The 23354-nt window shown below is 56.0% G+C and overlaps 1 protein-coding gene across 5 annotated transcripts; it reads left to right on the top strand.

Moving 5' to 3' along the window:
* Positions 1-7509: 7509 nt before the first annotated feature.
* On the top strand, positions 7510-23337 carry CAMSAP3 (calmodulin regulated spectrin associated protein family member 3). Of its 5 annotated transcripts, none has more exons than XM_021083911.2 (19): positions 7510-7824; positions 14137-14390; positions 14681-14803; positions 14885-14980; positions 15176-15208; positions 16120-16167; positions 16425-16563; positions 17154-17293; positions 17386-17479; positions 17559-17613; positions 17744-17817; positions 18114-18183; positions 18332-19736; positions 21068-21207; positions 21285-21592; positions 21948-22047; positions 22397-22509; positions 22587-22705; positions 22786-23337. In XM_021083911.2, exons 1-19 carry the CDS (start codon positions 7677-7679, stop codon positions 23089-23091), a joined length of 3765 nt encoding a protein of 1254 aa, XP_020939570.1. In that variant the 5' UTR covers positions 7510-7676; the 3' UTR covers positions 23092-23337. The 5 variants fall into 5 exon arrangements, with proteins under 5 accessions (XP_020939570.1, XP_020939567.1, XP_020939568.1 ...); XM_021083908.2 differs by having other exon boundaries at positions 18281-19736; XM_021083909.2 differs by lacking the exon at positions 15176-15208 and having other exon boundaries at positions 18281-19736.
* Positions 23338-23354: the final 17 nt, after the last annotated feature.

Raw genomic sequence — 23354 nt, 5'->3', positions numbered from 1 at the left:
CCACAGCAACACCAGATCCAAGCCGCATCTTTGACCAACACCACAGCTCGTGGCAATGCCGGATCCTTAACTCACTGAGTGAGGCCAGGGATTGAAGCTGCATCCTCATGGATACTAGTTGGGTCCTTAACCCACTGACCACAGTGGGAACACCCTAATTTATTTTTTTAAATTGAAGTATAGTTGATTTACAGTGTTGTAGAACAAATTTAAATATGTTGAAAAATGGAACAAAGAGTACAATGTCCATTACTCCCCTCCCCCCACCAACACACACACACACACACACACACACACACACACACACACACTACTGTTTCTCCTATTAGTAACATTTTACATTAGTCTGGGACTCCTGAACCAATATTGATACATTATTATTAACTAAAGTTCATGCTTTATTCATATTTCTCCAGTTTTCCCCCCATGTCCTTTTTCTGGTCCAGGATCCTATATGACATTTAGTTGTCTTATCTCCTTAGGTTTCTCTTGGCTGGGACAATTTCCTTTTTTTTTTTTTTTTATTGTTATTTACCTAATACAATTTTTTTTTCTACTGCACAGCATGGTGACCCAGTTACACATACATGTATACATTCTTTTTTCTCCCATTATCATGCTCCATCATAAGTGACTAGACATAGTTCCCCGTGCTACACAGCAGGATCCCATTGCTTATCCGTTCCAAAGGCAATAGTTTGCATCTATTAACCCCAAGCTCCTCATCTGTCCCACTCCCTCCCTCTCCCCCTTGGCAACCACAAGTCTGTTCTCCAAGTCCATGATTTTCTTTTCTGTGGAAAGGTTACTTTGTGCCGTATATTAGATTCCAGCTATAAGTGATATCCTGTGATATTTGTCTTTCTCTTTCTGACTTACTTCACTCAGGATGAGAGTCTCTAGTTCCCTACATGTTGCTGCAAAGGCTGGGACGATTTCTTGAGCTTCCTTGGTCTTTGATGACCTTAACAGCTTTGAGGATTATGGTCACGTGTGTAGGAGGATGCCTCTCTTGGAATTTTTCACCTCGTTCCCTCCTGGTTAGATGAGGGTTATGGGTTTGGGGAGAGAACGATCACAGAGGTAAAGTGCTGTTTTCATCTCATCATCTCGAGAGTCCACATTATCAAGCGAATTATGACTGTTAGTGTTGACCTTGGTCACCGCCCCACGTGACAGAGTGTGTTTGTCAGGTTTCTCCACTGAAAAGTTACTCTTTTTTTCCCCCTCTCTTTACACACTGTTCCTTTTGAAACAAAGTCACCGTGTGCAGTTCCAGCTGTCCCTTGGGGTGGAGCACCTGCATAAATTATCTGGACTCCTTCCCTACCTGTCCTTCATTTGTTAATGTATTCGATCATTTCTTTGTGCAAACACATAGATATTTATTTTATTCTTGGGGTTATAATCCTACAGTGTAATTTTTTTTGGGGGGGAGGCCTCACCCCTGGCATGGGAAGTTCCCTGGCTAGGGATTAAACCTGAGCCACAGCTATAAACAGAGCCACTGCAGTGAGAACACCGGATCCTTAACCCACTGAGCAACCAGGGAACTCCCCCAATACTTTATTAATTGTGTTGCTCAAATTGCTCCTGCTTTGGCCATCAGGAACACTTTCAGTTGGCTTCTGCAAGCCCAGGACCTACCCCCATAGTTGTTAGTTGTTCCTGGCTTTCTGGCACAAACCTTGTCTTTTTTTTTTTTTTTTTTTTGTCTTTTCTAGGGCCTTACCCATGGCTTATGGAGGTTCCCAGGCCAGGGGTCTAATCGGAACTGTAGCTGCCAGCCAACACCACAGCCACAGCAACGAAGGTTCTGAGCTGCGTCTGCAACCTACACCACAGCTCATGGCAATGCTGGATCCTTAACCACTGAGAGAGGCTATGGATCAAACCCACAACCTGATGGTTCCTAGTCGGATTCGTTAACCACTGAGCCATGACGGGAACTCCTTTTTTTCTTTTATTATTATTATTTTTGTATTACTCAATGAATTTTATTACATTTATAGTTGTACAACGATCATCACAACCAAATTTTATAGAATTTCCATCCCAAACCCTCAGTGCCTCCCCCCACCCCCCATGTCTTTTTCTATTTCATTTTCCCAGCCATTCTTTTTTATTGCATTTTATGGCTGAGGAGGGGAAAACTGGTCTGTGCTGGAGGGAATTTGAGAAACACTCCAAGACCTTCCAGCATCTTCCTCTCTCTGCCTCACTTACACCCCAGCTAGTGACCAGGGCCGAGCACCAAGGGTGGACCTACCCCAGGGCCTTTGCTCTGGCACCTCTCTCTGCCTGGAATTTCTTCCTCCAACTGTTGTGTTTCATTGTTCCTGTCTCTGCCCCATCTCCCCTTCCTCGAAGAAACCTCCCTGTGCCCAGCGAGCCGCCCTCACTCTGGCTATCACTAGCATACTCTCTTTTATGCCAGTCCCAAGATTTTTTGGGGTTTTTTTAACTTTTAAAATTATAGTTGAGGAGCTCCCGTCGTGGCGCAGTGGTTAACGAATCTGACTAGGAACCATGAGGTTGCGGGTTTGGTCCCTTCCCTTGCTCAGTGGGTTGAAGATCCGGCGTTGCCGTGAGCTGTGGTGTAGGTTGCAGACGCGGCTCAGATCCCGCGTTGCTGTGGCTCTGGCATAGGCCGGTGGCTACAGCTCCGATTCGACCCCTAGCCTGGGAACCTCCATATGCTGTGGGAGCGGCCCAAAGAAAAGGCGAAAAGACAAAAAAAAAAAAAAAAAAAAAAAATTATAGTTGATTTCAGCCTGTGAGAAGAAGTGGAGAAGATCAGTCAACATGCCTTCTGCTTGGGTTCTATGAACTTGGCAGACACACAGGATGTCCTCTCTGGTGTCGGACAGATCTTAGGGACTTCGTATCTTTCCTGCATTAACACATTGGAGCAGCTATCAATTTCTGAGGGGGGAGAACCGCCTAGAAATGTAGGGACCCTTAAATATCAATTAGGTGGTCTTCACTTCTTTACTTGGTTGTAGCAAAAGGATTCTAATAAAATAATTAAAAGTAAAATCATAGTTGATTTACAATGTTCTGTCAATTTCGGCTATACAGCAAATTGACCCAGTTATACACACACACACATATATATATATATACATTCTTTTTCTCACATTATCCTACATCATGCTCCATCACAAGTGACTAAATATAGTTCCTGTGCTGTATAGCAGAATCTCATTGCTCCTCCATTCCAAATAGTTTGCATCTACTAACCCCAAACTCCCAGTCTATCCCCCTCCCTCCCCCTCCCCCTCGGCAACCACAAGTCTCTTCTCCATGTCTGTGAGTCTGTTTCTTTTCTATAGATAGGTTCATTTGTGCCATATATTAGATTCCAGATATAAGTGATATCATATGGTACTTGTCTTTTTCTGACTTATTTCCCTTAGCATAAGTCTCTAGTTCCATCCATGTTGCTGCAAATGTCCCAAGGTTTTGTCCCTCGCTGAATTGACGCTTTGATGTATTTGCAGATTGCCTCTCAATGCAATGTAATGAGAATAGGGATAGTCCTTGACAGGCACCATATTGCTTCCCTCCCCCCCCCCTTTTTTTTCTTTTTAGGGCCTTAGGTGCAGCCCATGGAAGTTCCCAGGCTAGGGGTCGAATGGGAACTGCAGCTGCTGGCCACAGCCACAGCCACAGCCACAGTGACTCAGGATCCAAGCCACATTGGTGACCTACACCACAGCTCATGGCAGTGCCAGATCCTTAACCCACTGAACGGGGCCAGGGATGGAACCCACATTCTCATGGATACTAGTCAGGTTTGAGCCACAAAACAGGAACTCCTTGCTTTGGTTTTTTAAAACGTTATTTTGAAATAGTTTAGAAATATCTCTCTGAGGTCCCTGGGACTCTGATAATAGTTTCTCTCTGGCCACCATCGGATACTGTGGGGTGTGAGGAGGACAAAAACAGTGGCTGTACCTGGATCCCATCACTGCAGCTTGCTCTGGGCTGGAGGTACAGAGAGGGGAACCCAACTGTCCTCCTCTCTCTGAGATCATCACTCAACCCCATCTGAAGCTCATAGATATATAGAGAAGGTAGTGCAGCCTCAGGATGGAAGGGCAGCAGAGTGGTTCAGTGGATGGACCCTGGATTCAGGTGACCTGGGCTCAAAGCCTCCTTCCATTCTTGCTCTGTGACTACAAGGCTCTCAGCCTCAGATTTCCTGTCTATAAAATGTGTATAGGGGTTCCCACTGTGGCTCAGTGGGTTAAGAACCCAACACAGTGTCTTGTGGATGCAGGTTGATCCCTAGCCTTGTTCAACGGGTTAAGGATCTGGCATTGCCGTGAGCTGTGGTATAGGTCACAGATGCAACTTGCATCCTGTGTTGCTGTGGCTGTGGCATAGGTCCGCAGCTACAACTCCGATTCAACCCCTAGCCTGGGAACTTCCATGTGCCGCCTGGTGCAGACTTTAAAAAGACAAAGAAGTGGGGGCGGGGGTGGCGTATAATATTCTTGGTGCTAGGGTTGTTGTGAGGATTAAATGAGATTGTGCTGGGCATATAATACTCTCAAAAATTGTCACTTGTTAATATGATCTCTGAAATGCACACACATGCAGAATTTTATAGATGACCTTTTGGGGGTTCACAGAGCACCTCCTCTCAAACTTAATCCCTGAACCCTTGACCTATAAAGCCTCTAAGTCATCTCCACCCCCAGCTTAATAACCAGGGCCGGTCTAATGAGTTAAGAGGCCTGAGAATGAGGCCCCAGGTGAGCGGAGGGGGTGGGAGACAAAGAGGCGGGCAGAAGGGCAGGAGGGGGAAGTGGGGACAGGGCCACCCCAAGCACACAGGGGAGCCAGTGTGTCTGTGGCTGCCTAGGCCCCAGGAACAGGCCCCCGGGGGCAGGTGGGACCTCGATTCCAGCAGGCGTGGGTGGGGCGGTCCAGCCCAGCCAGGCATTCCAGTCCGCCCGGTGTGGGGGCTGGGCTCCCGGAGGCCCCTGGCTCTTGCTCTAACACAGCCGGAAGCCCCCATCTCAGGACAGCTGAGGGCCTGCGGGGCGCCCCCAAGGCGGGAAACCTTTGCCCTGCACGGTTACCTTACGTCCACAGGGAATATGCCAACAAGCGGCAGGCGCTGCCTTCATCCCTGTTTGTCCTTGGGGTCCACAGAGGTCAGGAGAACCCTCCCAGGAAAAGCAAACACACGGGTGCGCCAGCAGGACAAGCCACACTTCCAGGAGGGGCAGGGCACCAAGGCACGCCCCCCCGGCCCCCGCCCCGCCAGGTCGCCTCCCAGGTCCCCAAATGGATGCCGCAGGATGGGGAAAACGGAAACTCGGGCCGGGGCGGGGGCAGAAAGGACTTGTCTGGGTCTTTCAGGGGGACTGGGACCCGGGCTGAGGCACGTGCACCACACACATCCCCACGTGCGCTCAGACACATCCACACTGGCCCCTTTGTGCGTGCGTGCGCCCACACCCACTCCTGCACGGGCACATCCAGACAGGAGGGCCCACGCCCCAGCTCCCCTCCCTCTGGCAACCCACCCCCTGCCCTGCACACCACCTGGACCATGAGACCCACACCTCAAACACGCAGTGTATGTTAAGGGAGGATGGCGAATGTCTACAAAGGACACAGTCTTGGGACCACCATGGGGGGTGGGGGTGGGCTCAGGAATCTGACTTGCTAGTGCTTTGTCATCTCATAATTTTATATAGTCAAGAGAACACTGTTCTCTGTGTGTGTGTAGATTGAAATCCCCTTTGCAGTTATAAATGCAAACTTACCTATGTTCCCTTACATGGAATTCACCCACCTGGTCTCACATACATATGACACACAAGTGCATCTAGATGCACACAGATACTAACCCTTCCACACCCACAAGCCATTCAAAACACAACCACTTACACAGACACATCCACATACATACTACAGCTGGATGTTCACAACCAGGCATCTACAAGTGCACTTACACATAAAGAGATACTCTCGGGTACTCAGTTTACATTCAGAAACCACATACACACATTCACACTTGTGCATCTTATCACACTCATGCTCACATACAGATCCATGCAAATATCCACAAATCCACACCAGCTTCACACACAAATACCTTCAATACACTCAGCGATACATGTCAACACTCACATAAACAGATAACATACAAACCCAAACACACACAGACACCTATTGTACACATGAAACCACACTCAGATACACACGTCTAGACATATGGGCCTATGAAGACCTAACACTCACAAGCACAAACATTTGTATTTCCCAGATTCACATAAAGAGGCACACAGCAGAGGTCTTGATGGAAAACCCCCATGGAACACTCAAGTGAATATTAAACAAATATCCACAAATAGGGGCTCAGACATCTACAAATATACCCAGTGACAGCTACACAATTGCATCACATACACAAATACCTGGGTTCACACACACCCAAATATATTCACACACAAACACCCCTTTACACCAACATATATAATCAGGCTCATACCACACTAACAGATTTACTCTCACAAATGTGCAGTTTCTAGAGAAATATGCACACTTGCCCACTCAAATGCATCCAGAAATGGACATTCTTACACAATTGTCCTCATTTCCATGGTTTGCACACCCCATCACCTGGGCTCACATCATGAACCCAAATGCAGTCACCCACAAATACACTCAAAATGCACACATATGCACAAAACACATTATGCAGTTGCTCCCCATGTACACACACTCATGTGCACACAACTACACTCATATCTCATAGACAAATGCCCATGGACACAAACACATCATCTCCACCTACACACAACTAGAACCCTGCTCCCAACAAATTCTGTTGATACCACAAATGCACACACATTTACAAAATATCCAGTAACAGCCATTCACATGCTCTGGCACGAACACACACACTCAGTTTTTTTCACATACTCCGTAGACATTAATCAGGCTGACACAAAACACAAGCACATTTAGATGCACACAAATAATGCACTGACAAAACACAGACACGCACACACACACCACTCATATGTTCTCAGCACATAATACAGGTCCTTGCACACACAACACGCATGAAAAACAAGGACACATGCAGACCTCCTCAAATATACTGGTTCACCACCCAAACACGACCAGATTCACACCCACTGATACGAATACGGACACACATTCTTGCACCTTCACAAGACAATGAGAAACAGGTGCACCCATGCATAGGCTGCCTCCAGGCCAGGAATGACAAGTTCACACTCACGTCTAAGGAAATACACTTGGGCAGGCACACACACCCGCAAACAGAGGATCGCTCATCCTCCCCAGTGAGCGCGCACACACAGTGCGCGCGCGCGCACACACACTCCTCTGCAGCCTCCCCCGCCACCACCGCAGTCTGGGCCCGCCCCACCCTGCGGCGAGGGGCTGGTCGAGGCGAGGGGACAGGGTCCCGGGCCAGGGCCGGGGGCGGGGCGCACCTGGGCTCCGCCCCGGGGCGGGGCCGACGCAGCGTCGTGAGCGCGAGCGGCCGCACCTGGCTCGGCTGCGGCCCCGGCGGCAGCTGTGGTGGTGGCGGCGGCGGCGGCGGGCCCGGCCCCGGTGCGAGCGCGGCGCAGCCCAGTCCAAGCGAGCGCGGAACCGGCGCCCGCAGCCCCGACGCCGCCATGGTGGAGGCGGCGCCCCCCGGGCCCGGGCCGCTGCGGAGGACCTTCCTGGTGCCCGAGATCAAGTCGCTGGACCAGTACGATTTCTCGCGGGCCAAGGCGGCGGCCAGCCTGGCGTGGGTGCTGCGGGCCGCGTTCGGGGGCGCAGGTACCCGGCCGGGGGAGGGGGGACGGCAGGTGCGGGGGGCGGGGCGCCGCGCCGGAGAGGCCGGGGCCGTGGGAACAATAGCGCCGGCTGCCGGGGGTCTCGGGCCCGGGCCCCTCTGCGCCGGGCCTCTGGGCTTCCTGCTCCGCCGGGGCCATGGACTTTGCCCGCCCGGCTGCGGGAGCAGGGTGGGGGTGGGGCCGGCGGCCCAGCTCCTCGCCGGGACCCGGGCGTCCTGACCCCCAGGTGAGCTGGGCAGGGGGCTGCAGGCCGAGTGGTGTCTCCCGGCGCGGGCCTGGCTTGGCACGCCCTTCCCCCCTTTACACACTCACATCACGCGCCCGCGAGGACCCCCGCCCCCGTCCGGCCCGGACACACACCCGGAGTCGGCCCTGGCTGCGCTGCGGGCGGCTAGGAGAGCCCCGGGAACCCCCTCTTTCGCCTCCCTGTTCCCGGTCGGCGGCTGGCAACTGTGACTTATTGCCCCATTTTGCCTAAGAGGCGGGCGAGCCCAGCAGATGCGAAATGGCTAATCCAGGATCGCCGCGGGTGGGGGCCCAGGTGTAGGGCCTTCTCCCACTTCCTCCCCCAGGCCCACATGTGTGAAGAACTCCAGCCGCCCCACGGCGGCGGGATGCGGGTGGGTCCCTAGGATTTGAGGCCCTGGGCAGGCTCAGTCATGGCCCCGTGCCAGTGCTGGGCAACCAGGGCCTGGCCCTGGGGAAGATGAGTTAATTAAGGTCTGGGCCTTCTGGGGGGACGCCCTGCCTCCCACTGGTCCTGCCCACTGGTCTTGGCACCAGCTGGGCACAGCCCATCCCCCCTTCAGTGGCCTTCCCAGATCAACCTGTTCTGGGTGTGGGTCTTGGTGACAGGTGTCCGTCTCCTGGTTCTGCCCAAGCCTGTCCTTTTCTCCCAGTGTCTTTCCCTGCATCCTCCCACGCAGGGCCCACCTACCCCCCAAGAATCTGCTTGAGGAAGAGGGGGGCGGGCGGGGAGACACCCAGATCTACCTTAGCCCCTCATGTCCCACATTATGAGGCCACTAAGAACTCAACTTTGGGAATCAGAGTTGGATCTGAGTCCTATGTTCCACTAGAATATGGATGAACTATCCCACTTCTCTAAGTGTACCCTTTACTCCTGTTAAAGACGGCATTCATTGGTGGCAGTTCCCTGGTGATCTAGAGGTTAGGATTGGGCTCTTTCACTGCTGTGACCGGGGTTCAAAACCTGGTCTGGGAATTGAGATCCCATATCAAGCCACTGCACATCAAAGCCAAAAAAAAAAAGAGCATTCATTCACTTATTTATCCATTTCACAAATGTCTGTGGGGCACCCGCCAAGTGCCAGGGTGGTGCTGGGGTGATTGGGGTCCCAGTATCTTCCTCACAAGGTTTCTCACTGTAGAATTCTTGGCACTGTGTCTGGCACACAGTATGTGTTCAGTGGATATCACTTTTGCTGCCACTGTGACCGGTGGTATTTTTATTAATATTATTATTTGGAGTTCCCATCATGGCACAGTGATTAACGAATCCGACTAGGAACCATGAGGTTGCAGGTTCGATCCCTTGCCTTGCTCAGTGGGTTAAGGATCCGGTGTTGCCGTGAGCTGTGGTGTAGGTTGCAGAATCAGCTCAGATCCCGTGTTGCTGTGGCTTTGGCGTAGGTCGGCGGCTACAGCTCCTATTAGACCCCTAGCTTGGGAACCTCCATATGCTGCGGGAGCGGCCCTAGAAAAAGGCAAAAAAAAAAAAAAAATTATTCATCATCTGGCCAGAGGACAGAACAGAAATTCCATTTTGCAGAAAGAAAAGTCAGGTCTCTGGGGAGATGCCCTGACTCACCCAGTTCTATTCTCACTGACCCAGCTCCCTATGTTGTGTGACATCCTCCCTGAGGGGCAAATTCAATCTCCACCCCCCCTCCACCTACCCACCTTCTCCAAACAGGGACTGGAAGAGCTGGGACACCAGGCTCTGAGAGGGAAGTGGGGGGCTCAGTTCTGCTTGATTCGCAAACTCTGGGACTCTTTACTGATGCCTCTTGGGTGCCAGGCCAGTGCTGGGCCCTGGAAAGAGACAACTGAGATGGACTCCGGAGAGAGGGGGATGGGACTTGAAACCAGATCACTGCTGCTCAGAGTGATAAAGTCTGTGATGGAGAGGCGTGCAGTGGGCCAGGGGAGGAAATCCCTGAAGTCTTCTAGGGAGGGGAGGAGATGGGAAAGCTCCTAAGAGAAGGGAGCATTTGAACCTTGCAGGGTGTGTAGGAGTTTGCCAGAGGGAGGACACCCCGTGTGCAGAGGCCTGGGTTATGGATCAACAGGGAATTCTACAAGAAAAGTGTGCAGGTCCCGATGGTGGCCGGGGAGGAGGCTGGTAAGATTTGAGGAGGGTCTCTCAGGCCTTGGGTGGGGATCTGAGGGCCCCGGGAGCCAGGGAAGGTGTCTGGGGACTGAGATATTCAGTCGCCCAGGGGGAATAGCGGCTGGGGGAAGGGATAGTTCTGGTGGCCCAGGGGCACAAGTGTGAGGAGGCTGGGCAGGAATGCAGGCGACTGGGCTCTGCTCCTCTGCTCCAGCAGAGCTCTAGCTTAGAGATAAGATTAGGAAGGATGCCATCTTGATACAAGTTGGGGAAACGACCAGATGTCGTCCCTCTGGCCTCCAGAACCCTCTGTGTGATGCATAGGAAACTAGGGTCCCATTGGCTCTGCCCTTGACTAGCTGTGTGATGTAGTCATCTTAGCTCTCTGGGCCTTGATTTTGCCATCTGTACAATGGATAAGAATAAATCTCAGGAGTTCCCGTCGTGGCTCAGTGGTTAACAAATCTGACTAGGAACCATGAGGTTGCAGGTTCAATCCCTGGCCTTGCTCAGTGGGTTAAAGGATCCAGCGTTGCCGTGAGCTGTGGTGTAGGTCGCAGATGCAGATGCAGCTTGGATGTGGCGTTGCTGTGGCTCTGGCGTAGGGCGGCAGCTGTAGCTCCGATTCAACCCCTAGCCTGGGGATCTCCATATGCTGCGGGTGTGGCCCTAAAAAGCAAAAAAAAAAAAAAAAATGATACTAAAAGAAGATTTGGTACACAACAAAGAATGTGAAATATTTCATTAGATATTTAATGATGACATGTTGGAATGATAATACTTTGGATGTTTATTGGGTTAAATGTATTTCTAAAGTAATGTCACTTGTTGCTACTTTAACGTGGCTTCTAGAAAATTTTAAACTACCTTTGTGGCTCGCATTATATTTCTGTCCAACACTGCTGCTCTACTGTAACTGCTCGATAAACATTTTATAGTATAGAGTAGTGGGTATCAACCAAGGACGTGTTTGTCGCTTAGGGGACATTTGGTAGTGTCTTGATACATTTTTGGTTGTGGCTACTTGAGAGGAGGAAGCTCCTGGCATCTAGTGAGGACAGACCAAGGATTCTGTTAAACATCTTACAGGAGTTCCCATCGTGGCGCAGTGGTTAACGAATCCGACTAGGAACCATGAGGTTGCGGGTTCGGTCTCTGCCCTTGCTCGGTGGGTCATGGTTCTTGCATTGCCGTGAGCTGTGGTGTAGGTCGCAGACGCGGCTCAGATCCTGCGTTGCTGTGGCTCTGGCGAAGGCTGGCAGCTACAGCTCCGTTTCGACCCTTAGCCCGGGAACCTCCATATGCCGCAGGAGCAGCCCAAGAAATGGCAAAAAGACAAAAAAAAAAAAAAAAAGTCTTACAGCGCACAAGACAGCACTCCCCACACACCCGATTCCCTACACCCCCAGTTCCACTGAACACAAAATTATCCAGCCCCATATGCCAAGTGTGCCAGGGTGGAGACACACTGGTACAAAGCAGATACCTGGTAAACATTGGCTATCTGTAGCTCTAGCTCAAGTTGTCATCTTCAAGGCCCTGACAAGTCCTGCAGGAAAGAAACTTGTTTCATTTTGCTGAGGCTGGAGAGAGGAGGAGGGTCTGGGTCCAGGGAATGCAAGGAGTTCAAACCAAATGACTCATTGGATTTTGGAGCCAGAGAGAGGGAGGGATGGTGATCTCTCACTGAGATGGACACAGAGAGCAGGAGCAGGTTTGGTGTAAGATGCTGAGGTTTATGGGCAAGCCTGGGCTGCAGCAGGTGGCAGAGCTCAGAGGGCCATAGGAGCCATCCTAGTGTGAGGTGGGTGTGGGGGTGGGGAGGCAGGTCCATAAAGGCAGCTGGAGACACAGCTGCCTGGAGCCCAGCATCGGGTGGGGGGAGCTAGCATGGTTTGAGTGGTGGGAGAGGGAGAAAAAAACTGATGCTGGGAGATGCCAGTGGGGAGGAAGGCTTCAGGAAGAAGGAGGTGCTCGGCAGAGAGCCCAGGAGAGATAGTGGGCATTGGAAGGCCACTGCTGGCCTTGGGGAGGCCGGGAGCAAGGAGGGCAGGGGCAGATCTGGGAGGTTGGGGTGGGGGTATGGTGGCAGGAAAGGGAACCAGGAGGACTCTTCTTTTTTTAATTAATATTATTTTTTTTAACCTCTTCTTTTTTAAAATTTTATTGATGTATAGTTAATTTACAGTGTTGTGTTAGTTTCAAATGCATGTAGCAAATTGATTCAATTTTATATGTATTCTTTCATATATATATTTATATGTATTCTTTTTTCAGATTCTTTCCCTTATACGTTATTACAAGATATAGAGTTTACTGGCCGGTGCTATGCAATAGGTCCTTGTTGATTACCTATTTTATTTTATATATAGTGGCGTCTATGTGTTAATCTCAAACCTCCTAATTTATCCGCCCCTCCCCCACCCCCTTCGGTGACGGGAAGTTTGTCTTCTATGTCTGTGGGTCTATTTCTGTTTTGTTAATAAGTTCATTTGTATCATCTTTTTAGATTCCACATAGAAGTGATGTCATAGGATATTTGTCTTTCTCTGTCTGACTGATTTCACTTAATACAATCATCTCCAGGTCTGGAGAGCTCTTTCTTTCCAGGAGCTGAGCTGAGAGGGGCAGAGAGAGACAGCCCAGCTTGGCTCAGGGGTTGGTGTTACGTAGGAAGGTCAAACGTGACTTTCTCCGGGTTGGGGGAAGAGTGGGGGTGGGGAGGGCTGGAGGCAAGGATACCTGGGTCCCGGTAGGTGAGGGCAGGGGCCTCTGGGGAACATTGCTGTGAAGGCTGGCACCTGGGGAAAGCCTGGAACGTCACGTTCAAATGTTTGTAAGCAGTAGAATCCTGCCTCCACCCCATTCTTTCAAACACACACCGAACCCCAGTATACAAAGCAGCAGCTCTAATCGGGATAAGAGTTGGGGTCCCCCGGAAGACCCATGAGAAAGGACCCTCCCATACTGGCCTGGGTCACCTCCTCTACCTCCTAGATCTTCCTGGCGACTCCTTTTGATCTTTCTCCTCTCCACCCTTGGGTCCTCCTTGCTTGGGCCTCTGCCACCTCCATATGGGGTTTCCTCAAGCCTCTTCCTTCCCAGCTCCTTTCTTTAAGGGTTTTTGTGTTTGCCTCTGAGCCCCAGCCCTTCCTGTACCCCCATCTCAGCCACCACTCTCTTTCCCCCATCTCCCCCCTCATTCCCCATGGGGCCGTGGGTGCCTCTCCCCCCACTTCAGTCACCAAGTTCGGGCCACTCACCAGCCGCAAATCAAAGTGTCTGCACCTTGTCCCCCCTTCCCATTCCATGCCCTGCCTGCCAGCTCGCGAACCGCAGCTCATCCCACCCCAGCCTCCATCAGCTCTGAGAGGGTGTAGGGTCTAAGGACTGGGTTTGCCTCCCACTTTGAAGAGCTGTGTGGCCTTCTTGAGGTTTCCTCATCTGTAAAGCCAAGTGACCACTCGTGTCTCGGCTGCTTCTTCCTAGGGCTGCTGTAAGGCAAAGGGAGTCCACTGGGATGGGGTGGAGCACCCAGGGAGCAGGATTAAGTGATATCAGTTAAGTAATGACGTTACTGCTGTAGTCCTTAGGTGAGGGCGAGAGGGGCGTGTCTACAAGACCCCGCCCATCTGGCTTCCGGGCCACCTCCCCTCCACGTCGGAGAGCCCGCCATCTCCCGGAGGCACTGTGCTCTCTCCCACCTCCCTGCCTTTGTATGCAGACCCCTCTGCCTAGAAGCTGTCACCTTTTCCTCTGGCAAAATCCCCCACACCTGCGCCTCCCGTCTCAGCCCAGATCCCTTACTCTCGTCCTAGTGTCATCCTCCCTGGTCCAGATCCCCCACCTCCCTTAATTGGGGTCATGTAATTGCATGTATGGGGGCCAGTGCCCGGTGGCTCTGACCCGCCATTCTCCCCCGTTGCGCCCCTCGCCCCGCAGAGCATGTGCCCTCGGAGCTGTGGGAGCCCTTCTACACTGACCAGTATGCGCAGGAGCATGTGAAGCCCCCGGTGACGCGGCTGCTGCTTTCGGCTGAGCTCTACTGCCGGGCCTGGCGCCAGGCCCTGCCGCAGCTCGAGACGCCCCCGAGCCCCTCTGCGCTACTGGCCCTGCTTGCGCGGAGGGGCACGGTACCTGCACTGCCCGAGCGCCCAGTCCAGGAAGCCGACCTGAGGCACCAGCCCATCCTCATGGTAGGCCCCGCCCCCGCCCCTTTAGGCCCCGCCCACCGGTTGGCTCCTCCTACCAGGCCTGGCGCCTTTTGCTACTCTAGCGCCCCCCGCCACCGAGGGCATGTCCCACCGGATCCTGGATCCTGGATCCTGAGGCCTAGTTTGTGACCTCAAAGCCAGGCCCGCCTCCCAAGCCCCTCCCCCTTCGATCCCCTCCCACCTCCAGGGTCTTCCTCTTTCTTCTCCCTGGAAGGCTGAGGGGAGCCTTCAACCCCGGCTCTAGTCTCACCCTTCAGCCTCTGCCCCCACAGGGAGCCCATTTAGCTGTCATTGATGCCCTCATGGTTGCATTCGCCTTCGAGTGGACAAAGACACTGCCTGGTCCCTTGGCCCTGGCCAGCTTGGAGCACAAGCTCCTTTTCTGGGTGGACACGGTAGGTGGGGGTTGGGTCAAGATGGGCTGGAGGGCCAGGATCACCCAGTGACCAGAGGACTGACCCCTCCCTACTCCCCAGACCATCCGGCGGCTGCAGGAGAAGACGGAGCAAGAAGCTGCCCAGAGAGCATCTCCTGCGGCCCCTGCAGATGGGGTGGCCCCAGCGCAACCTTCGGTGAGGCTGGGGTGATGGATGGATTGAAAGAAGGGCGGACCCTCGAGGGTTGGGTGGACAGGGCAGGGCTGTGCCTCAAGGCCATTCCTGCACTGGTGGGGGGAGGGCTGGAGGTGACTCTCTCTCTTTCTCTGCCCTCTCCCCTCCCTCCTGTGCCTGCTCCTGCCACTTCCCTCTCTGCCTCTCTGGCATCAGTGCCCCACACGCTGGTACTGGAAGCTGGTTCCTGTAAGTGGGGCTGTCTCTCTGCCCCGTCTGCCTGCCCCGCTTGTCGCTCTGTCCGTGTGTCTGTGTCTGCCTGCCTGTCCTGCTCCCTCTCCGATCTCCCCCCAGATATGAGCAAAGGAAGTGGGACCCCAGCCCCGGGAGGGAGGGGGAGGAACAGAGGGAAACCCCTTGGAACCCAGGGAAGGGGAGAATCTCTGCGGCTAATTGAGAGGGCAGAATTTTTTCCTGCTGGGGATGAACCCCCCCCCCCCCATCAGCCAAGAGGGCGGAGCTCCCTGGGCTTGGCCGCCTGAGCTGAGATGGGAGACCGCAGCCCATCAGACACATGGATCCTGACCCCAACAGGCAGGGCACCTGGAGATGACTCCTCTAGCCAAGAGGAAGATCCTCCAACCCAAAAGAGGGTAGAAGAACTTTCCTGAGATTCCAGCTTCCCTAAGGACAGCTCCCTGCTCCCAGCTTTGGGGGCAGTGGGGTGTCCCTCCTTGAAGTGCCACAAGGGGAAAAGTGACCCCTGCGGGGGGTGGGGAGGGGGGCAGGGGAGGCTTTGGGCTAAAGTCCTTGCCTTTGCTCACTTCAGGGCCTCCTTCCCCCCCACCCTAGGGCCTGGGTTGGGGGTTCCTCTCCTGCCTACCTGCTTCCCTTGCATCCCCTCCCCCAGCTGAAGCCTGGGTCTTTTGGGGGTGAGGGAAGAGGGTTCCTTGCATGAGAGGCTGCTCCGTGGGGTCCCTCCGGGCTGGGAGGAGCTGGGGTCCCCAAAGCCGGCCAGAGCACCATCAGGGAGCTGGACAGCCAGGGCTCAGGACAGGGATCAGGGCTGTCTCCCCCAACCCCCCCCAGAGGTGTGCTTGGGGGCCCAGCAAGTCAGCACCCCTCCCGCCCCGCTGACGGCTGCTCCTCTCCCCCCCCAGCACGCAATTGCCTTCTGTTTGAAGGAGTCGGGGAGCAAACCCCCCATGGTAACGTATCCCCCGCCCCAGGGTCCCAGGAGTCCCTGCCCCCAGCCCCCCGCTGCTGGCCTGGCTGCTCGCAGACACCTCCTCTGCCTCTTGCTGCTGCCCTTCCCCTGCTCCAGGCTGGCCCCCCACTCTGGCTCTGGGACCCTTGGCTTCACGCCCCCGTCGTGGCGGAACCCCTAGGCCTCCCCGCCCAGCCTGCATGACTGCTGACTTGGGGGCCAGCCTGACCTCTGACCTGACCTGGCTCCCACCCACAGATCCGCTATCGCAAGGACCGCGCCGTGGCCCGACGCGCCCCCTGCTTTCCGACCGTGACCAGCCTCCAGGACCTGGCAAGTGGGGCCGCGCTGGCTGCCACCATCCACTGCTATTGTCCTCAGCTCTTGCGACTCGAAGGTGAGTGAATGGGCCTGAGCCAGACCCTGTTTTTGGGAGCCTGGCACCTGGTGTTGGCATCTGTCCCTGGAGTAGTGCAGAGATTATGAGTGCAGCTGCCAGAATTGGGAGACCTGGGTTTGAACCTCTCTTCCCCTAATCAGCTGTGTGATCTCGTACAAGTGACTGAACTGCTCTGCGGTTCATACAGTTCATTCCCACAGCATATATCAATAGAGTGCAAGCTGTGTGCCAGACCCTGTTTTTAGGCATCAGAGATCCAGGCAGAATATTGTACAGACACACGCCTGACCTTGGGCGGCTCACATCCTAGTTGGGAGAGAAAGACAGGAAGTTCATCTAGAAGAATGTTCTGGAGGTTCAGTGCTCTGCAGAGCACTGGGTGGTCAGGAAAAGCTTTTTGAGTTGAGTTTGGGGGGGACCAAGCTCTCCAGGTGGTAGGAACAGCCAAAGCAAAGGCCTGAGGAATAGCCTTCCACAGGTACCCCTTGTGAATGGGGCCAAGCCTGGGTCATAGGAGGCCCCCTGCTTTCCTGGGGCCTCGCCCTCCTTGCCTTAGAGACAGGGACCCAGACATCCTGTCCCTACAGAGGTGTGCCTCAAGGACCCCATGTCTGTGGCGGACAGCCTGTACAACCTCCAGCTGGTGCAGGATTTCTGCGCCTCTCGCCTTCCTCGTGGCTGCCCGCTGTCTCTTGAGGACCTGCTCTATGTCCCACCGCCCCTCAAGGTAGCGCCATCTTGGGGCCTTGTGGGCAGGTGTCCAGGGCTATGGGTCCAGGGCCGTGGGTCCCATTGGCCGACCCTGTCTTCCGCCTCCAGGTCAACCTGATGGTGCTGCTAGCTGAGTTGTTCATGTGCTTTGAGGTGCTGAAGCCTGACTTCGTACAGGTCAAGGATCTGCCTGATGGTCATGGTGAGGCCTGGCCTTGCGTCTGGGGTGGAGGGCGGGTGGGGAGGCCAGGCCCTGCCTTACCCTCTCCTCTGTGCTGCAGCCGCCTCCCCCCGGGCCACAGAGGCCTCTCCCCCTCAGAACAACAGCGGCAGCAGGTATGGTTCCCCTGCTGGGTTAAGACTCCATGGCCATGATAGGCCCTCCTCCTGCTGGGATGGGGCAGGGGGATGCTCCACTCCCGGGAGCGGGGAGGGGGCCCCTCGGCTGACACGCATCTCTTGGCAGTTCCCCTGTCTTCAGCTTCCGCCATCCACTCCTGTCACCCGGTGGCCCCCAGTCCCCACTCCGTGGATCCACAGGTGAGGGCAGGGGGCTGGCTTGTCACTGGAGATCCCCCACCCAAAGACTGCCCCATGTTGTCCCATGTGACTGCTCCATTGGGTTCCTCTGGCACCTGAATGACTCCCAGTGACCCTGATTGACCCCCCCCAGTGACCTCCCCCATGGCTCAACAGGACCCCCTAGTGGCACCACATGGCCCCCAGCTATCCATCCACACAATGACCCATCAGTGACTCATCCTTTGACATCCTGTGGCTGACCCCACTCAGGGTCCCCAGTGACTCCATAATGAGCACTCCCTGCCCCTCCACAGGCTCTCTGAAGTCCTCCCCGTCCATGTCCCACATGGAGGCCCTTGGCAAAGCCTGGAACCGTCAGCTTAGGTGAGTGTATCCACGAGGGCCCAGGCAGTGGGACAGATGGGGCTAGGGTAGGGCTCGGGCTTGTCCCAGGGGCTGACCCCTCCCTCCGGCCGCCCAGCCGTCCCCTTTCCCAGGCCGTGTCGTTCAGCACCCCCTTTGGCCTGGACAGCGACGTGGATGTTGTCATGGGAGACCCAGTCCTCCTCCGCTCCGTCAGTTCAGACAGCCTGGGTCCTCCGCGCTCCGTGCCAGCCCGGACCCCCGCCCAGCCGCCCCCAGAGACCGGCGACCTGCCCACCATCGAGGAGGCCCTGCAGATCATCCACAGTGCCGAGCCCCGGCTGCTCCCGGATGGGGCTGCCGACGGCAGCTTCTACCTCCACTCCCCTGAGGGGTCCTCCAAACTGCCGCTGGCTTCCCCCTATCCACCCGAGGGGGCCTCAAAACCACTGCCCGACGGGCCCACCAAAGCACCTGCCTACCTGCCCCACCCCGAGGGTCCCTTGAAACCGTCTCCCTGCTTGGTGGGGGAGGTATCAAAACCGCCAGCTCTGACCGAGGGCTCCCCCAAGGCCGCAGCTTCGTCCCCGGCAGCCAGCAACTCTGAAGTGAAGATGACCAGCTTTGCTGAACGCAAGAAGCAGCTGGTGAAGGCCGAGGCTGAGGCAGGGTCCCCCATGGCCACCCCTGTGGCACCGGAGGCCCTGAGCTCAGAGATGAGCGAGCTCGGAGCCCGGCTAGAGGAGAAACGCCGGGCCATAGAGGCTCAGAAGCGACGGATAGAGGCCATCTTTGCCAAGCATCGCCAGCGGCTGGGCAAGAGCGCTTTCCTGCAGGTGCAGCCACGGGAGGCTGGTGGGGAAGCGGAGGCAGAGCCGGGCCTGGCCCCTGGTGGGGAGCGGCCGGCAGGTGAGGGCCAGGGTGAGCCGTCCCCACGGCCAAAGGCTGTGACCTTCTCTCCAGAACTGGGCCCAGTGCCCCCCGAGGGGCTGGGGGACTATAACCGGGCGGTCAGCAAGCTGAGCGCAGCGCTAAACTCGCTGCAACGGGACATGCAGAGGCTCACGGACCAGCAGCAGCGGCTCCTGGCCCCGCCCGAGGCCTCTGGGCCTGCCCCTCCTCCTGCTGCCTGGGTCATTCCTGGTCCCACGACGGGCCCCAAAGCTGCATCCCCCAGCCCTGCCCGGCGTGCCCCAGCTGCCCGGCGCAGCCCTGGGCCTGGCCCCAGCCCAACACCCCGCAGCCCGAAACATGCACGGCCAGCAGAGCTGCGGCTGGCACCCCTGACGAGGGTGCTCACGCCTCCCCACGATGTGGACAGCCTCCCCCACCTGCGCAAGTTCTCGCCAAGCCAGGTGCCTGTGCAGACGCGCTCCTCCATCCTCCTGGCGGAGGGGCCATCTCCCGAGGAGCCAGCAGCCCGGCCTGGCCTCATCGAGATCCCGCTGGGCAGCCTGGGAGAGCCCACGGCTGAGGATGAGGGGGACGGAAGCCCCCCTGGTGCTGAGGATTCCTTAGAAGAAGAGGCATCTTCAGAGGGAGAGCCCCGGGCCGGGCTGGGGTTCTTCTATAAGGTGAGAGTCACCTGAGTAGGTGGGGAGGCAGGTGGATGGATAGATGGTCAGGGAGGGGGGAAAAGGGTGGGTGGATGGATAGACCAGCAGGCGGACAGGTGGGCACATGGATAGGACTTTCCCAAAGGATGGACAGACAGACGGAGCTGGTAAGGGGACAAGGTAGATGGTTAGCCAGCTGCAAGTGGGCAGACGGACAAGGTGTATGTGGCCAGGTGGACACATAGGTGGGGTGGGTAGATAGATGGACAGGGATAGGCACATAGATGGATGGGGGAGGTGACGGACAGATGGACAGGACTGGGTATATGGTCAAATGGGGCTAGGGTCCTCCAAGGGGTCTCCTTTCTCCTGCTCTCCCTCCCCCCCAGCCCCCGACAGCATCTCCCTACCAGTTTCCCTTCCTGACACTTCCATGTCTTGGCATTATTCCTCTTGGCATCCCCATCCTGGGCCACCACCTCTAACCTGGACACCTGCAGTCACATCCTAATTGGTCTCCACATATCAGTCCCTGGCCATTTTCTTTTCTTTTCTTTTCTTTTTTTTTTTTTTTTGGTCTTTTTAGGGCTGCACCTGAGGTACATGGAGGTTCCCAGGCTAGGGGCTGAATCGGAGCTACAGCTGCCGGCCTACGCCCCAGCCACAGCAATGCCAGATCTGAGCCGCATCTGTGACCTACACCACAGCCTACAACAACGCCAGATCCTTAACCCACTGAGCGAGGCCAGGGATCGAACCCGCAACCTCATGGTTCCTAGTCGGATTCGTTTCCACTGCACCACCATAGGAACTCCGTCCCTGGCCAGCAAGATTTTTTTCAAAAATGTAAATGGGACCTCGTCGCTCCCCTCTTTAAAACCTTCTGCTCGCCCCTGACCTCATCCTGTGCCATCCTCCCCAGCTCTGCATCCCAGCCACACTGGCCTCCCTGCTGCTCCACACCTGCTAGGCTTGTTCTGGCCTCAGGGCCTTTGTACCTTCTGTTCTTTCCACCCAGAACACGCTTCTCACCACTCATCCTCAGTTCAGTTCTCCTCCTCCTCGTCCAAGGTTACTTCCTCTTGGTGTCCCCAGGCTAGATAGGTCCCCCTCCACAGTGTAGACTGATAACAGCCTCTGCTGCTATTCACCCATACTGAGGTAATGATTGCTTTGTGTGCCCAGAAGCCAGTATGGGCCTGTGCACAAACAGGTGCCCACTAAATGTCTTCAGACCAATTATAAAAATTCAAGGACAGGTGAGTGGCTGGCAGGTTGGGTCAACAGAAGATCAGACCCCCAATGAAGCAGGGGAGGGACACCCAGCTGGATTTGGTGCCTGCCCCCAGAATGAAGATAAGCCTGAGGACGAGATGGCCCAAAAGCGGGCCAGCCTGCTGGAGCGGCAGCAGCGACGGGCAGAGGAGGCACGGCGGCGGAAACAGTGGCAGGAGGCGGAGAAGGAGCAGCGGAGGGAGGAGGCTGCACGGTAAGGCTGTGCCCAGCCCAGGGACCCCTGCCACTGGCGACCCCATGACCTGACTGCTTCAATCCCCTCATCTGCAGGCTGGCCCAGGAGGAGGCAGCCTCCAGCCCCCAAGCCCCACCAGCTCCTGCGGCCCCAGCTGCGATCCCAGCCCCTGCTGCCCGAGCCCCAGCCGAGGAGGAGGTGGGCCCCCGGCGGGGGGAGTTCACGCGGCTTGAGTATGAACGCCGGGCCCAGCTGAAGCTGATGGATGACCTTGACAAGGTGCTGCGGCCCCGGGCCACGGGGAGTGGGGGGCCAGGCCGGGGAGGTCGGAGGGCCCCCCGGCCGCGCTCTGGTTGCTGTGATGACACTGCCCTGGCGCGAAGCCCAGCCCGTGGCCTGCTAGGTGAGGCCCCTGGGGGAATGTAGGGAGGTAGGGGGTACATTCACAGGGCTGCAGGGTGCAGCCAGCACGTGGGCTCATAGGGGTCAAGGCTTCCAGAAGGATGTGGGGGCTGCAGCAGGGTGAGGGGTGTGGGTGGAGCTGGCCCAGAGGTCTCTCTACGGCCTAAGAGGTGAGGTGCTGCTAGACAAAGCCCCCTCCCGCCCAGGGGTGGGGGGAGGTTAGCCGCCAGGGGGGCTGCACAGGGTGAGGGTCCGACCCCACGTTCCCTATCCAGCTGGCCAGGTAAGGCCCCCTTGGGTGTTTGTGGAGGTGAAGGGGCTTCGAGTGGGGCCTGACTGACACCCTCTGCTCCCAGGCTCTCGGCTCAGCAAAATCTACTCACAGTCCACTCTGTCACTGTCCACCGTGGCCAACGAGGCCCCCAATAACCTTGGCGTGAAGAGGCCCACGTCTCGGTGAGTTTGGCCTGGGTGGGCAGGCGCCTGTGTTCCAGGTGGCCTTTCAGAGTATGTGTGTGAGGGACAGCGAGCCTAGGAGTGTGACGGGCACCAGCGTGTGTATCTGCCGCCAGATGGATCAAAGGACGCACACTTGACAGAATACAAGGACGGGCCTCTCTGTGCTGGGGTTCACCGTGCCGGGGGCTAGGAGAGGGTACTGCGTGGGCTCAGGGGCACACACGATGTCCTTGGACGTGACCCGCTCTGCAGTGTTCTGGGCTTGCTCTTCCCTGGTCCCACTGCACTGGTCGGGAAGCTTGGGCCCCCAGTGACCGCATGCCCACTGCACCCCTTCCCCTGCCAGGGCTCCATCTCCATCCGGCCTCATGTCTCCAAGCCGCCTGCCTGGTAGTCGTGAACGTGAATGGGAGAATGGCAGCAATGCCTCCTCCCCAGCCTCAGTGCCCGAGTACACAGGTAGGTGGGACTTCGGGTGGCAAGCGCCAGGCCCTGCCCGTCTCCTGGTTCTCCCTGCTGACCGCCCTGCCCCCTAGGTCCACGGCTGTACAAGGAGCCCAGCGCCAAGTCCAACAAGTTCATCATCCACAACGCCCTGTCACACTGCTGCCTGGCGGGCAAGGTGAACGAGCCACAGAAGAACCGCATCCTTGAGGTGGGCCCGTGTGGGGGGCCTGGGGGCTGGTGGGTCAGGGGGCCCTGGCTGGGCTGCTCACTGCTTTTGCCACCCGGTAGGAGATCGAGAAGAGCAAGGCCAACCACTTCCTGATCCTCTTCCGAGACTCAAGCTGCCAGTTCCGAGCCCTGTACACACTGTCTGGGGAGACGGAGGAGCTGTCTCGGCTGGCAGGCTATGGCCCCCGAACGGTCACGCCCGCCATGGTCGAGGGCATTTACAAGTACAACTCAGACCGCAAGCGCTTTACCCAGATCCCCGCCAAGACCATGTCCATGAGCGTGGATGCCTTCACCATCCAGGGACACCTCTGGCAGAGCAAGAAGCCCACTACTCCCAAGAAGGGGGGCAGTACCCCTAAATAGCCCTGTCTCAGGTGGTCCGCAGGCCGGGCCCCGGGGGCTCCGGCCGCCACCCTCCTGGAGGACAGTCTATTGGTATTCCTGGGTCCTGTCCGTCCCCAACCTTGTCTGGGTGGGGCTGGAGTCCCCACCCCCTAACTTTTGTCCCGTCCTGCTGTGGGGGCTGAGCTGGGAGGTTCAGGGACTCAGGGCTCAGCTCAGTCCCCTGTCTGTCCTCCCCACCTTCTTGAATAAAGTAATTTAAAGAGAGTGTGACTGATGGCATG

This window comes from Sus scrofa, chromosome 2 (genome assembly GCF_054392235.1).
Source record: "Sus scrofa isolate SSC_HxYL_T2T_F1_AM1 chromosome 2, Sscrofa_HxYL_maternal_Yorkshire_Landrace_v2.0, whole genome shotgun sequence".
NCBI lineage: Eukaryota > Metazoa > Chordata > Mammalia > Artiodactyla > Suidae > Sus > Sus scrofa.
Note: the sequence above shows the minus strand (reverse complement) of the source record. Positions and strands in the feature narration are given on the sequence as shown.